Source organism: Aedes aegypti, chromosome 2 (genome assembly GCF_002204515.2).
Source record: "Aedes aegypti strain LVP_AGWG chromosome 2, AaegL5.0 Primary Assembly, whole genome shotgun sequence".
Taxonomy (NCBI): domain Eukaryota; kingdom Metazoa; phylum Arthropoda; class Insecta; order Diptera; family Culicidae; genus Aedes; species Aedes aegypti.
The window spans coordinates 467,845,548-467,862,566 of record NC_035108.1 but is presented as its reverse complement, the minus strand read 5'-3'; the positions used below and the strand labels follow the sequence as shown (position 1 = coordinate 467,862,566).

The following is a 17,019-nucleotide window of genomic DNA, read 5'->3' as shown; positions in this document are numbered from 1 at the left end:
AAGACTTTTCTTTGAAAAATCATAACTCAAGAACGAAACATTGTAGAAAGAAAGTTTTTGTATGAAAATTTAAGCAAATTTTCTCAGAAATCCAAAAAAATATGAACTGGATAAAGTTTTCCACAAAATTTTCCACCGTTGGGGAAATTCATAAAGAAAAGCTGGAAAATCTATGCCCGAGCTCGTGGAAATTTTTTAATAAAATATTTTTAAGAAAGAAACTTTATAACCTTCAATTCTGGTAACTTTTAGGATGTACTTTTCTTTAAATCCTGATCTATGGTCAATTTTGTAAAAAATGCAAAGATTTGCCATACATGCCTTTTCGTTAAAAAATCATGACTCAAGACTCATCATGACTTGTCGAACCGGATTCAAATTATCTCAAAAATATGAAATTTTTGAAATGGAATCAGTTTCCCAGGACATTTTTCACTGTTTAAGAAAAAAAATGAAAACCCGATTAGCTATTCCAGCTTTCAAACAAAGTATATTTGAAAAGAGCGATCAATAAGATCCAATCCTACAATATTTTTCAATACTTGGAATGGAAAAGAAACAGTTTTTTCAGCTTTGCTTAACGGTGTAATGTTTCATGAAAAATATAATCCAATCCGACTTATACTTCATTAAAACCAATCCCACACACTTAAATTATTTTACGGATTCCTGTGAAATTTCAACAGCTGAACAGTTCGGTAAAATAAATTAAAGGAGTACGGTAATTTTTTACAGTATTCGGTAAAAAATCACCGGCATCCGTTAAATTCCGACGAAGTTACGGTGTTTTATTTCACCGAACTGTTCAGCTGTTGAGATTACGGTGAAATTCACCGTAAGAGCTTAGTGTGCATATCGTTTCTCTCAGATATTTTAAAAAATTTGCAATTGCTTTGATAAAAAAACCTTGTTTTTCTGATGCTTCAATTGAAATATGGGTTTTCAAAGAAAAGGCTAATATGGTCATTTTTCACAAAATTGACCATAACTCAGGAACAAACAGAAAGTACATCCTAAAAGTTACTAGAATTGAAGTTTATAAAGTTTCTTTCTATCCGCCAGGTTGAAAGCCTCTTTAATAAAGACAAAAAAAAAAAAAAAAGTTTCTTTCTCAAATATATTTTAATAAAAATTTTCCGCGAGTTCGGGCATAGATTTTCTAGCCTTTCTTTATGAATTTCCCTAACGGTGGAAAATTTTGTAGAAAACTTTTTCCAGTTCATATTTTTTTTTTTGATTTCTGAGAAAATTTGCTTAAATTTTCATACAAAAACTTTCTTTCTACAATGTTTCGTTCTTGAGTTATGATTTTTCAAAGAAAAGTCTTATATGGCACATCTGGACATTTTTCACAAAATTGGCCATAACTCAAAAACGAAAAAAAAGTGCATTCCAAAAATTTCAGTGATTAAAGCTTATAAAATTACCTTCTCGAAAATATTTTTTTGAAAATTTTCCACGAGTTCGGGCATAGTTTTTCCGGCTTTTCTTTACGAATTTTCCCAACGGTGGAAAACTTTTTCCAGTTTATATTTTTTTTGGATTTTTGAGAAAATTTGCTTAAATTTTCATATAAAAACTTTGTTTCTACGATGCTTCGTTCATGAGTTATGATTTTCCAAAGTAAGTAGTGTCAAGGGAAAACAAAAAATTTCCACCTGAGTTTTCCGGAAAAATAGGCGACCCTGAATTTTTCTCAATTTTTTTTATTCATATATCCATGAGCCCTGCCTGTGGAAAAAGTTTCATGAAAATCTGAGACCCTTCGGCCCAATTTGTACGATAATAAAAAAAAAAATCCCCACACGTTAAATGAACCCCAGGCATTTGTAGGTTATATAAAAATACAACTTTTCAACCATTTTTCAAAAATACAAAAAAAGTTATGACTTTTGAAACTTTTCTTATATGCCTATATATGGGTCAAGGTTTAAGCCAAAAATTAAATCATTTTGATTTCCCAGCTACAAAAAATACACACAATTGTAAAGGATACCCCGTCTAAAGGCGGGGTGGGTACCGTTTTGATTCATATTACGGACAGCTTCAAATTCCGGACACTCTACTTTGTATGGGAAACATTTCACGCAAAATGTTTCAATTTTTGCTGTTCAAAAGTTCACAATTTCAAGGCTCGTTTTAGTAAACTTTTTCCATAAATATCTTTGAAAATTTATAATGCCCAACTACCTTAGATGTCTCTTTGACGGTTTAACGATTTCGATTGATGATTTGACTGTTCCATTAATGATTTTCATGAGCTGTCCGGAATTCAATTCAAAGTGTCCGGAATATGAGGCAAAAGTGCGGAAGCGTCCGGAATAAGAATCATGAAAAGGCCACACATTTTGATTTATTTAAAATTATTGAAGTTACGGAAGCGTATTCTTCACCCACCGTTCGAAAGTAAAGGGCTTCCGACGCTCGATAGCGCTAAAGAATCATACAGAATGATTTATTTTGTATGCTCTATGCTGGGTTATATGTCCCTGAGTCCTTAAGTGTCCGTAATACGAATCAAAACGGTATTAAAGGGTTAAGTTCAAAATCCTTGTTGATTAGTTTCAAACATATGGTGATACGGTAATTTGGCCTTCCTTAGCCTACTGGTAATGTACGCGGCTATAAAGAAAAGCCAAGCTGAAGGTGTCTAGGTTCGATTACCAATGTGCTTATAGAACACTAAGTTGAGTAGCAGGCACTGTCTGAGACGTTATACCAAGTAGAAGAAGCTACACACTTAATTAGCAATGGCTTTCAGAGCGAGATTATAAATAATCTAGAATTGTTCATATCTACAAACACTAGTGGAATTAAATGGTAAAGAATTGTTCCCTAAAACTGTTTCCTTTTTTTTAATACCATCATGATTGGACCATTTGCGTGCTGTCCGGTACTGGGGGATCTCCTCCTATTGATTGTTATGCAAAAGTGAGAAATTCGAATGATAAATGAAGCTACACTATATCTGATACCGTTTGATGCTTCGATTGAGAATAACAAGTAATTTGTCTTCTTTGCATCCATTTGTTCCCATGCAAGTAACCTATTTTCCTTCTGAAAGCAAACAAAAATCAACCCAAACGGGCTCTGAATTGCGTCACAAATGTGTAACATGTTTTTGTGCTGAAGCTTGACGGTCACCAAACAAATATGGCGTGATTAATAGCTACAGTTGAGGGTTATTACTGATGAGATGACGTGGAAATTGATATTTTTCGTGTGGAAATTTTCACCACTTGAAGCAAGGTAACAAACGGGGGCTTACGTGCAAATGAGCGCACCGTTAAGGAGCTGCCTTTCGCCGCAGTTTAGCAGGGCTTTATGACCTGAAGGTTCGAAATTGTGGTTTTCATTCTCGGAATAAAACAAGCGTGATTTTGGTCGGAAAATAATAATGAATATAAAACAGAAGTTAGCTATTAGGTTTGAATGATTTCCGTCTCTGAACAATATCAAAAAGCTAGTGGTAAGACGCGTACCTTATGGTTACGAATAATAATGCCATTCCGGCATTTCTAAACAATTAAATTCCGCACATTTCATCACAGCGAACGATAAAACCCGAATCGGAATTCATTTACTACAAATTCTGTTATGTTTATTGCTTGTTGCAAATCGTCCTACATTGAGCAAGCAGCACAACTGATGGACTGAAAAAGTGGTTCCGCCGTCGTCCGGGCGTAACACCGGGAAGTTCCAGAGAACTTGCAAATTTTACAGCAGCAATTACAGTCAAACGATCGTTAAAGAACCGCTCGCCTTTTCTCAGCCGTATGGTTTGCACAATGTCACACTGGGTGATGGATGGGGAAATGTTGGCCAGAAGATTGGATTTTCAAGGTTGACTCAAATACGCTTAACAATTACTCTCTTTTTCTTGGCATTGCATCCCCACTGGGATAGAAACTGCTTCTCGGATTAGTGTTCTTATGGACATTCACTGCCCATACTCGCATAACAGTCCCATATTCTATGGGATTTCCTATATAGATGGGACTCTTATGCGAGTATGGGCAGTTCACACAGTTAATAATTGAGAGCTTTTAATGCCAAAGTTGTCTCTTTACATTCGCTTTTCTCTGAATAACTCCTCTAATGCTGAACTATATAGGGTCCCTTCTCCAAAATTCATTGACTTTTTTTTTGAAGAATAAACATTACGTTTAAAAACAGCTACTGAATTCGTTGATTTTTTTTTACTATATAACTGAAAAAAAATCTATTTTTATTGAACACCCGTTATCATAAAAAATAAAGTAAAGTTGTACTGCAAGTTTATCAATTATGACTCTTTTTGTCTCACTGTGCATTGGTTTTAGATTCTTCCGGCTGTTTCCCTATTCCGGGATACTCACTTGCTGTGAAACCTGTTCCAACGCTTGTCTCTTCGCCGCTCGACTGCCGAGTGTCAGCCGTTTGTGTTGACGGTCGGCGACGCGGTTTAGTGGTCATAAAAAGAAGCTAACTACAACCATTAGCCGGCTCTTTATGAGCTTTTCATCATCTCCAGCGCGGTGTTAATTAGTTTTCCCGTAGTCTCACTTTAGAGTCAGCCAGAGACTGATGAGTTTCCTCTTTTCTTTCCCATTCTCAACAGGTGACAGTCGCGCATACCACCAGAAAACGCAGTTTGCCCCCGACAAACACCGAGCAAGTGCAATGACGACGATGCGTTAGCATAGTGACTATGGGATCAGAGGCATGGGCATGTGCGTGGACCCTGGGGCTTTCCGGTGGTGTCAGGCATTGAGCCGGTCGCAATCGCTAACCACAGCATCAACAGCGAGAACAACAGTTTCGGCGTCAACCGCAGCCACTTCCGGTGGCACCAAAACCAGGGGAACGACCACACCAACTGTACCGACAGTCAGTAGCCACAGCCAGCAGGCCGACTATCGGCACGTGTCCAGCTTCCACCATGCCAAGGTGCGAAGAAGTCTGAACACCACCATCTTCATCAAGAAGAAAAAGGCTGCAACCGTCACAGCAGCGGCGGCAACGGCAACGAATTCAGCGGCCGAAACAACACAAACAGAAACTGCAGATTCTAAATCGAAATCAGTTAGCAACAACTTTTCCAACCAGTACAGTAATAATAGTAATTATACTAGCAGTAAGAGCGGTAGCACATACAACACTAGCATAAACTGTAGACAAGCGAATAGCGGCAGAAGCGGCAGTTGCAGCAGTAGTAATATCGAAAGGGCACTAGCAGTGCGGCGGAGGAACCTTAGTCTTAGCACCAACAAATTGAGCGAACAGTACAGCTGCAGTGCGGCGGCATTGAACTGGCTGATCTCATCGTTTGTACTGCTCCTTTGCATCACCCTATGTACTAGTTCAATTAGTCCACCAGGTAAGTGTTTTATTTTCTTTTTTTTTATCGTGACACTGATTGAAACTGAGACTGACGAATTCAAGTGAAAGGCATTAATAAGATGTATCTCATAGTTAGCGCATATAGGATGAGGTTATCAAATATATATATGAACTTGTTGAGCTGCTTTCAACCAACTTCTTGAGATAAGTCTGAACAGCCGTTAGACGCAACACATGGTAGATTATAATTGTACGAACCTGCGTGAGTATGAACGTTTTTCAGAAGCTTCCGAGAGATCACTGGATATGTCTGTAGTTTTAAATGCCACTAAATTGAGTTTTTGAATAACCGCAATCAATCGTTGAACTCGAATCTTTAGAGGTATACTTAGTCAAATAAGTTCTTTGATTGATTTAATTAGGCGTTAAACTTAAAAATAATATATTTCAGATATTTGATCCTGCGTGAGTTTGGATGGCAATGATAACACTTATACTCCAGGGAGTTTGTGAGTTTATAAGAACACGTCTTAGATCACCATGAAATATATAGTCATCTTTAAGATGGGTTCTTGTTTCAGTACAAGCCATTTTGTGTTCAGAAGCTTCAAACGCCCAGTGATCTATTTTAAGGTCGATTGCTTTTATGAATATAGTTTTTTTTAGACAAAATTAGTGGATTGTATCTTTGGCAAAGCTGTGAAAGAACTAATGGGCAGTCTGATGACAGTTTTCTTTTTAATACGGATTTCTTCCACTAGGTTGCTTTGTAAAGATAAAATGGTGGGCTTCGCGGCCGTGCGGTTAGCGGCGTCAGTCGTTTAGGCGTATTGTGCCACGAAGCGTGAGTTCGATTTCCTCTCCAGTCGATGAACACTTTTCGTCAAACGAAAAATTCATCACTGGGCTACTGGGTGTTCCGTGTTGTCGTTGCCAAAAGTTCATGATTGTTCAGTCTGTGCAGCCAATGGCTGAAGACGGTGTAAATTGTCTTGAAAAAATATTCCATTTTGTCCGCAGTTCTTGTCGGAATCACTACGCTCGGCTTCTGCTACAAAAAGCGTGGTTTCCAAATCAGAGATTCCTGAAAGATTGTAGAATAGATCCTAGAAGTCAGTGTCTTAAGATTTCAGGATGGATCATGGGATTCCAATGCGAATCATGGGATTCCAATATAAATCCTCGGATTGCAGTGTGGATGCTGGTATTTCAGTGTGGGTTTGTTAACTACATTGTGGGTTTTTTAACTACAGCGTGAATCCAGGTAATTCAGTGTGTGTGGTATGCCCTCTTCAACATCTAATCCAATATCTCTCGCCGTTCCCTTACGGTACCTATCCATCTAGTATTCATTGCTTTCTTCTCCATGATCCCTCTTACTTCGAGCCAAATACCGTTTTGATTCATATTACGGACAGCTTCAAATTCCGGACACTCTCGTTTGTATGGGAAACATTTCACACGAAATGTTTCAATTTTCGCCGTCCAAAAGTTCTCATTTTCGAGGCTCGTTTTATTAGGGTTTTTCCATAAATATCATTGCAAATTTATAATGCCCAACTACCTTAGACGTCTCTTAAGTGGTTGAACGATTTCAATTGATGATTTGACTGTTCCATTAATGATTATCATGAGCTGTCCGTAATTCGAATCAAAGCGTCCGGAATATGAGGCAAAAGTGAGGGAGCGTCCGGAATAAGAATCATGAAAAGGCCACACGTTTTGATTTATTTAAAATTATTCAAGTTGCGGACGCGTATTCTTTACCCACCATCCAAAAGTTAAGGGCTTCCGACGCTCGATAAAGCTAAAAAATCATACAGAATGATTTATTTTGTATGGTCCAAGCTTCACTGATGCCTTAAGTGTCCGTAATATGAATCAAAACGGTAGACCGATATGCCGATAAACAAATTCAAAATATAATTATCACGGTCGATACCTTTGTATGTCTTTGATTACTCTTGTTTCAGTGTGAAATCTGGTATTCCAGTGTGGATCCAGGGATTTCAGTATAAACCCTGGGATTCCAGTGTAGAGTCACACTGTAGACGTTGGAAACCATTTTAGATTCTGATATTCGAGTGTGAATCCAAGGTTTTCAGTATGGATTCTAGGAATCCAGTGTGGATTCTGGGATTTCAGTGTGGATGTTGGGATACCAGTGAGGATTCTGGAGTTTCATCGTGGATCCTGGTGTTACAGTATGGGTCTTGCCATTTCTTTATTTTAGTGTGGATCTCAAAATTGTAGCGTTGATCGTGGAATTTCAGTGTGGATTCTCGGATTTCAATGTATGTCCTAGGATTCCAGTATTGATTCTGGTATTTCAGTGTGATTTCTAGGATTCCAGTGTGAATTCTGGTATTCTAGGGTGGATCATAGGATTTCAGTGTAGATGTTGGTATTCCAGTGTGTATGCTTCACAGCTAAACATATGTTGTAAATTTCAGTTTGTTTTCATGCATCAAAATAAACTGAAATGTCAACGACAAATCGCTTATTTTTCATTCGAATGCACTTCAAATTTACACGATCTTGTCACATTCAAGCATCTTTAGTTGAAAATTAAACGTGATGCTGTAACAATAGGGGGAGATCCCCCAGTGCCGGACAGCACCCAATACCGGACAAATCCGAAACATTGAGAAATTATGGTCCAATCAAGATGGTGTATTAGTAGAAAAGAAAGCTATTATGTAGACTAATGTTGCGTAGAATAGCACATCCTTGAAATATGCATGGCTTTTTAAAAAAGTAGAAAAGTTTGAAAATCTTAAAAAAAAATGACGTATCCATTTAATTTTGAGCCTATTTAGTAAATATTTTGAATATGAAAAAATACTTTGGATCCCGCAAGCATGATCGAACATAATCCTAATTTGATAGTGTGAATGTATTTTGTACCTTAATTGAACTAAATATGGACAAATTACAATTTTGGTTAAGCACCTCCTGTCCCTCAGTTTCGGACAGCTTGATTTGTTATATGATATCTTTGTAATTATTGCATCAGTGTCTCAGAATACTTTCATTTTTCATGTGTTCCGTCGATCATGGTATCAAATATGCAATAAAATTAAGAATAATGAACATTCAGAACAACATCGTAAAATGTGCTATTTTTCATCATATATGAAAGAGGTTTTTGATATGCATCTTGCAAACTAAGAAAAACTCAAATTATTCTTGTAAATGTAGCAAATGCATTGAATTGGTAATTATAAACTATTCCTATAGTGTACACATTCGATGATGTTCAAATTTACAGAATTCGAGGCATTTCCAGATCTTGTCCGGTATTGGGTGCCACCTTTCGAGATCGATCAATTTGGTACTAAAACTCATCATCAAAATGCAATATCAAAATTCATAGTTATATTTTCAAATTTATTTTTGTACACTATAAAAATGATAAAATTTATCATAAATGGGTAACACGAGCCCATAAAATCAATATTTTTCGAATTATGAATTTAGTGGCTTAAGTGTCCGATACTGGGGGATCTCCCCCTAGATGAATTTTATTTACTTTTATTATACTCATCTGTTAACGCTACATGGAAATTTAAATATTTTTATCTGTTTGGGACACTTCAGTGTGGGTTCATGTATTTTAGTTCGGAATCTGGGATTCCAGTGAGGATACTGCAATTCTGGTGTGGATCCTAGTGTGTATATAGAACCATTTCGTACCAAATCGTATTCCGAGCTGGCAGCACCATGTCAATGAAATTTTGTGGACTAAGTAATCCATTAAGTATGAAAGTTTTTCAAAAAAATTTCTGGACTATCATTTGGAAAGGGCAAAAATGTTTTAACCGATTATTTTTTTCAAAAAAAAAATGTAGGATCGGTGTTCCGCTAGTAGACAGTCTCCTATAGTCGCACTAGTGGCTTTTTACGGCCGTTAGGCTATAAATCGTTGCAACATATTTTTTGACATAAAGGTCAGCAGCTAATTATCTAAGTACCATTGATACACAGTTCGATTTTGTTCAAAAATGATCGAAGTAAAAAGTTTTGCTTTAATGTAAGCCCCCTTGCACCTATAGTAAACCTATTGTTCCTATAGTAGCACTACTAAAAGAAACTATTTTTATTTACCAAAATAATCGATGAATTAAGAAAGCTTTTGATCCACGGTGATATGATTTTGATTTGAATTTTGCCCATGCCGTGAAGCTAGTGCTACTATAGGAACGGAAATTAGAAATAGTGCTACTATAGGCACATGTGTTCCAAAAGTGGCACAAGCGATAATAAATACAAAAATAAGGGTTTTCGTAGTTTTTATATATTTTTTTCCACAAAGCCAAAATAAAAAGCTTACAGATGATGTAAAAGTTATGTCGCTAGATTTATTTTTGGATTTTATACGAATATTTGTTCTTAGCTATGCGACTATTGGTACATCGACCCTAATCGAAAAATTACACCCAAAACCAGACCTCATATAAACATTGTATAAAAAAATGCAATGCTTTTTACAGAATATGTTAGATTTTAATACAAATACTGTATAAGAATCTTACAATTTCTGTATTTGCAACGATATTATACAATATTTGTATGGTTTTCATGCAGAACTTTATATTAATCTTACTAGTTGGGTGTACAAAACAGTGTTGTATGGATGACTTGTAGATAATTGTCTGAGTTTTTGAATAAAAATAAATAGTTTACGAAATCAATTCCAAAGTCGATTAAAAAAATACCATTTTTAGTTCAATGAAACTTTGCCTATACTTTTCACAATGGTCTAACCATCTATACATTGCACACTGGTCCGAAATGTTAATTTTAGCAAGTTTAATCCAATTGCAAAGTATATGTAAAATTAAGTTTTTCGGTAGTTGTTCAAACTTCCACTCGGTTGGTTAGCCGTAAACCACGAATCATAATAAAAAAGTAGGAAAATAGTGTTTTCTCTGTTATCGTCGGTTTTAGACGTTCGACGTTTTTAGAGAAGTTATTCGTAATTGAGTTTTGAATCTTCTAAGAAAAAAGTTGAACAGAGTGGCCTTTTATTAAGTATAAATTTTGACTCAAACTTTTTTTGTTTGATGAAATTTGTGGCTGCGCTCATCTGAACACTTTTAAAAAAATTTATTTTGAAAAACTTTGTCGAAGACACTTTTGATCTAACTCATCATTTGAGCTAAGTAAATTGATTCTGAAAGTTTCAACTTAAGGTGGAAATCAGTTAATTTTTTTATGTTTTCAGTTTTATGTGCATGTGGTTTTCAGAAGAATTACAGAGGAAATAATGATACAAAATTGAAATACAGTCAACCCTCCATGAGTCGATATTGAAGGGACCATCGACTAATGGAAACATCGAGCTATGAAACAGCAATGCTATGGAAAGCCGTTGTATTTTTATCACTAGATCTGAACAATTTCTTTGGGTATACCAAAAGTTGCAACTGAATTTGCGAGGTTCTCGTAAATAAATTTATCGAAAATATGTTAGGATTTGACTTCTGCAAGCTTTTTTGAATATTCTAAATAAGTTTTCCTAGAGCTTTTTAGAAACCAGAATTGTAACTGTAAACAACAACATGACAGATTTTCCTGTGAAATCTTCTATTTTACCGACAAAATTCGTAAAATCTACAATTTCAACAAAAAAACATCGCGAGAACAAACAAATTTACTGTAACCTATGAAATACTGACGAACAGTCCGGTGACAGCAATCTTTTCACCGTACTTCTGTGAAATCGATGGACATCCGCTCTGGAAGGCACGAGGTCCTTTTGTTTCAGTGACAGCTAGCTCAGTGGTAGCAAGCCTGCTTCCTGAACTGTAGGTCGGGAGTTCGATTTCCGGTTGAACCTTTTTTGATTTTTTCTTTACTATTTTGTTCAATGATTTTACAAATTGTTCGTTAATTTTTCACTGAACCTTCAGCTGTTGAGATTACGATGGATTTTCACCGTAGGTAATCCGTATTTATTTTTATAAATATTTGTAGAAAATCTTTTTAAAAACTCTGCTGATGGATTCAAGAAGATTTCACCAATGGTTTGAGTGTTTTTTTTTGCAAAAAACTTCCCAAAAACTTTTCGTGGATCTCACCAAGAAACTGTCGAAATATGCCCTTAAATATGCCAGGATTTTTTTTACGTATATCTATTTATTGGAGTTTGCGACTGGAAGTTGAAAGATTGAGATAGCCGTCAACCAAGAATATACGCATATCACTAGCAAAGATATTAATTTTGTTTTCCGGCTTACACTAAAAGTTGGGTTTGAAACTTCATATGGACAGAATAACATTATAATTATTTTAGCAGTAATTGTGTACATTAAAAAGTATTTTTTCCAATATTTGAAATTAAACTCCACTGACTATAAACTCTTGCAAAACAAGCGGAGAAAGAAATTCCTCTCATTTATTTATCCATACTCAAAAACGCTTATTGAATAACGGTTTCGCGCATCCTCTGTGATGTCTTCACTGCCCCCTAGGAGTCCGCGGACCACCGGTTGAAAAACCCTGATTTAAGACAAGAAAAAGATTTTGTTAAAAAAACTCTTTTGTTTAAAATGCCTATCTCGATTTTACAAAAGTTTAAGAAAAACTATATAGTGGCTAACACAGTCAATGTCTGCACAAAAATGTCATTGAAATCTGAGAGGGTGCTGTCAACATCTGTTCGAGTTGGCATGGAATGCGTCTATAGGCTTAGGACCAGTCAATTGTCCAGTACTAAGTTTTACAGCTATATTGGGTATATTTTTTAAAACTATGAATATTTCTATGCAAAACTGACATTTTGAATCATAAAATATTTTGTAATAATCATAAAAGGCAAAATCATATTGAATCTGAGCGTTAAAACTTTTTGGATGCTCACTTGCTCCACTTAGTGATTTAATTCTGAACTCGTTGGACCATCAAACGATGTTAATCATGTGCCGTTTTACTAATAAATGCTTCGGAATAAAAAAAATTAAAGTGTATCCTCTATATTTCAACCATAAGATAATGTTTCCTACACCAATATTCTCTGATTCTCATTTCAGCACCCCAGGATGCCATTCACATCACCGCCATCCTCGGCGAGAGCGTCGTGTTCAACTGTCACGTAGAGTTTCCCGGCGACCATCCCGTTCCCTATGTATTACAGTGGGAGAAGAAGGTGAGCGAAACGGTACGCTATCAACTCAACTCTCTACTCCTAATCAATTTCTCCAGTTTGTTTTTTTTTTCGTATCGTACGAATCGTAAACCACATACCACATACACTTCGTGAGCAAAGTCTGCGCTAGGCTTCAAGACCCCCCCAAAATAAAAAACCAAACAGAAAAGTTAGTCTCCTCCATCACTGAAACAGACAGAGAGAATGAGTTAGCTTAACTAGAGTAATCCGAGCCCTAATGAGCCCTTGCGCGCAATGCAAAACTCAGTAAAAGAATATCAAACTCAGAGTTCATAAATACTCATCTAGACCTAAGTATTGCAGTCTACAGCTGTTTGTTACTATTTTCAACTGTTTCTATTTCAATACTTTTTCTTTAGATTTCGTTTCGATTTTTATCCTACTCGATCGCTACGGAATATCGAGCATTTTATTTTATGTTATCCAGTTATGTTTGCATTATTGGTATAATAAGCCAAATCGAAACAGTTTATGGTTATAGGCAGTATTGAATGTCTCGGTATCGATTACGAATGCGTGTCCTTGGTTATGGCTTCACTTGTAGCGTAGTTTATTTATCAATATCTCAATTCACGAGTTTTTCTTCTGCGTTCTTCCACGGCATAAAGCTTCGTCTAAAAAAAGAGGTAAAGGGGTAAGGCAGTAGCAGATAATCAAGTTTGCTACAAGTTCATTGCTTTGTGTCGTGATTTTCTATAATGCGGTTGTCATGCGACAAGGCAAACAATCTATTTTTATTCACTTCGGAACTTTCAGACGAGGGAAATTCTAACCGAGAAAATATGAAAAGAAGTTTTCCTACCACTTTAGTTATGTTGAATCGAGTGATGGCTCTCAACAAAGAAAGCTATTAGAGCCCAATTAAATAATTTCTTTCCCCTCCCACCCGGTCTTGTCTGCTTTGCAGCAATAAATCGAAAAGAACTTGAACCGAGAATTTCGATACAGTTTAATGAGCTTCCAAAGGGCAGCTAACCTAAATTGGAGGGAAAAAACTGATTTCGATTTCCGGTGGGCCTCGGAAGGTTCGTGCCTGATGAAGGGGAACGAAAGGCAGACGACATTTCGAACAAAAAGCGCTGGAGAGTGGAGAGACCGCAAGAAAACATCGTGGCTGACGGCGACGGTGTGTAAATTGGAGCTGGAGGAGACTTTTGCCAATGCAATGTCCCAGACACAGGAAATCGGACGTGGTATCTGAGGTTAGGCGAATGCCGGCTGGTCTGCCTTTGAGGGCTAGCGAGCGTGGGGCAGAAGAAGTTACTGCAGCAGTAATACAATGGCGATAATCAGTGTTGGTGAAGGGACAACAACCTTGCCGCTGCCGATGGGGCATATCAAGTTGCATATGGAAGTGATATTGTGTGGTCACTCTCACTCTTGTCATAGAAGGGAAATTAGTGATATTTGATGGGTTTGAGTTAAATTATAAGCTGATCATTATCACTTTCAAACTAATTGCTGTGTAGGTGCTTTCATTTTTCTACGGCAACTTGAATTTTGAACAAGCAAGTTCAGACAGTATTGTTACAGTTTTCCCAGTTGTTGAATGAAAAGTATTTCGGATTATTAACTGCTTTTCAGGGGCATTAAACTTCTCTATTGATAGCCAATTTAGGATGATGTACGGTCGAATAAATACTGGACTCAAAAAAAAAAAAAAAAAATGAGACACACAAAAATGATCATCGAAAATTCATTTAAAATGGGATACTTCTCACATTTTCAGGTTTTAAATAACTCGTCCCCTTAATGCTATTACTAGATAACTCGAAAATCGACGTTTTGAGATAAAAGACTTTGAAAATTAGACCATCTTTCAAGGACATGGTTCTCCGTTGCAGAGTGTTTCTCCAATTTTATTTCATGATATATACGTTTATTTACTCATTATTTTTCCTATCATGTACAAATTGAGGCATCAGTAAAACTTTTAGCCGAGAAAAAAATCATAATATAAAAATTTTGCGAATCATCTAGTTGTAGCATGCACAATCATTCAACCATTTCTTTATATTCAGAGATACCTAGTTTAAGCCAATACATAAAAATAACTCAATTTATACATAATTGATACATGAGAATCATCTTAAAAGGATTCGCAACACGAAAATGGCAACTAGTATTAAAAAGAAGATTTCAAGGCTCCGGACACCTTCCCGTATTGAATAACGTTCATAAATTATTTCTCCAAGATGCAGGAAACTGTTTTACATTGACGGTACGTCAAATTTTGAACATTGTTAGCAAAACTTTTGAATGAAATAACTTGTTTGGATCACACACTCATAATCCAAAACAATAAAAATTTGAAAGTATGAATGCGTTTCGCATTCCATTTGAATTAAATGTGAAAAAAAAGATAGTTTTGTCTTATATGATTTGTATTCCAGTTCATTTTCAATGATATATTGCAAGAAATCATATTTATTTTCACATTAGTGTCCGAAACCACACTTTGTATTTTTATTTTGACGACCATACCTTCAGACATACAATAAAACAGGTAATGCTGAACGTTAAGACCAGCACAGTAAATGGCAAAAGGCAAAGAAGTTTCTTAATTGACGTGTAACTAAACAAGTCTAAATCAAATTACCTACATCTGTGTCCAAAACGCTAATTTTACCTGAACTAAAAGCATGCAATGCAAAAATTCTTTTCTCTCCAATCCTCCTCTGGATTGCGTACGGAAATGAAGCACATCTTTTGAAATTGCTATTTTCAGTTCTTTGGCCAAAGCTCATATCAATATTTTCAAATCTATTTTGGTATGAATAGTCATGATTTAACTTCTCATAAACAAGTATTTAAGTATTTTCAAAGTTTTTCATTCAATGGTTCAATTGATGACCCTATAGATACTGGGGGATCTCTACCCGAGACTAGCTTTCCATTTTGTTTTTGTAATAGCCAGTTGTTTCTTTATTTTTTATGACATATCCTGTTGTAGCACCCAAATCTACATAATGACATGAGGGGAAATTTCAGAGCTCCAACTGTGTAACACGAGTTACCTAGTTTTAGCACAAAATAAGTTTGTTCTACTTAAGATATCTAGTTTTGAAAATATACTATAACTTTTTTGTTTTAAATCGCACGTTTTTGAGCTTCGAATATATTATAGAGCTAGTTAAGAGCAATATTTTGGCATACTCAACTCAAAAACTCAAATTTTCGAGTTATCTAGTTGTAGCATTAAGAGGATGTTAGTCATGTTTTTAGTCTAATTTAGAATTTATTTAATTAATACCCCCCAAGCTGAGTGCTCGTACATTTCTCTTAACACTGCTCATGAGATCTTGGGCGAGGCTTTGCCCATCTCTCTTACACAATTTATCCTAGTTTTTCTTCAAAGCTTCGTCAGTTTTGAATGTTTTCCCATTTTCTTCAACTTTTCCTTTGTTATCGCCCCACATTTTTTGATCAGACGAAGTTCTGGTGTGTTTGGCGGGTTCGCCTCCTTCGGGACCACATTTACGTCCTTCGCTCCATACTAATCCATTACAGGCTTGGCGTAATGGTGAGAGCGGATGAAGGGCAGCAAGCATTCCTCTCGATAAATCTACCCGTTTATGGTGCCGGTTATAACGGACGGCTTTCTGTACCGTCCGCACTCGCAGATCGCCTGCCACAACAGGTACTTCTTCGCAAGTTTGTCCATCTTTCTCTCCCGGAACTTTTCCGAAACCTACATGCGGGACGTACCGACAAAAAACTCAAGGCCGGGGATTTGTTTGGTGTCCGCCTTGATGTATGTCTCGTCGTCCATGCCGAGACAGCCTGGCTTGACCAGCCACTCACGGTACAGCTTCCGCGAACGCAATTTGGCCACCGTGTTTTGCTTGTCAGTTTGGTTTGGCGCCTGATTTTAAAAACACGTAGCCCAGCCTGCTTCATGGTCTGTTAGACGAACCACTTCGAAGAATTGACCTTTTTGGCCACGTCTCGGGTGAAAAGGTTCGGGTTTTTCTCAGGGTTCTGAATTTTCGTATCCATGATGCGAAATATACGATTTTTTGTACGTAAGGAGAATGCTTTTTCGCTTCCTCACGTGAACATCTATTTTCGCTCAAACTTATTTTCCCTAGAGTTACGCCTGGAGGTCAACCGAAAATCATTCCACTCTGGGGATAATTTATTTATCACTCCATCATATTTTAGCTCACCAACTGCTCCCGAGAATTATCACTGTGTGGATAAACAAAAACTGGTGCCGGCGACGGGATTCAAACCTAGAACATTGCTAAAAACAACTGCTACCACATCAACTTGACGAAAGTGGTGGTTAATTTGGTGCATAAAAGCAACTGTTGCTCGTGGCGATGGACACAGGAAATGTTCTCCATGGATAGGAGAAAGAAAAAACAAACTTCTCATAGCTGTGGAAATGTGCAATTATATATTTTCGCTTTGTTTTGTTGACGGATAAAATCACAAGCAAGCCTACCGCTGAAAATTGCTGTGAGGGATAAATCCATTATCGTGAGGGTGAGTGAGAATTCGGAACCTTGGTTATTCTTAAA

General features: G+C 36.6%; 1 protein-coding gene across 11 annotated transcripts in view; it reads left to right on the top strand.

Moving 5' to 3' along the window:
* LOC5568091 (protein turtle) overlaps positions 1 to 17,019 on the top strand; it is a 155,292-nt gene that overhangs the window by 87,965 nt on the left and 50,308 nt on the right. For 10 of the 11 annotated variants that reach the window (XM_021848279.1, XM_021848278.1, XM_021848276.1 and 7 more), the window contains 2 exons: positions 4,601 to 5,359; positions 12,357 to 12,484. In XM_021848279.1, the coding sequence (XP_021703971.1) occupies positions 4,705 to 5,359; positions 12,357 to 12,484 (783 nt within the window). In that variant the 5' untranslated portion in view covers positions 4,601 to 4,704. The remainder of the gene's footprint in view (positions 1 to 4,600; positions 5,360 to 12,356; positions 12,485 to 17,019) is intronic. The other variant, XM_021848283.1, reaches the window with a different exon arrangement.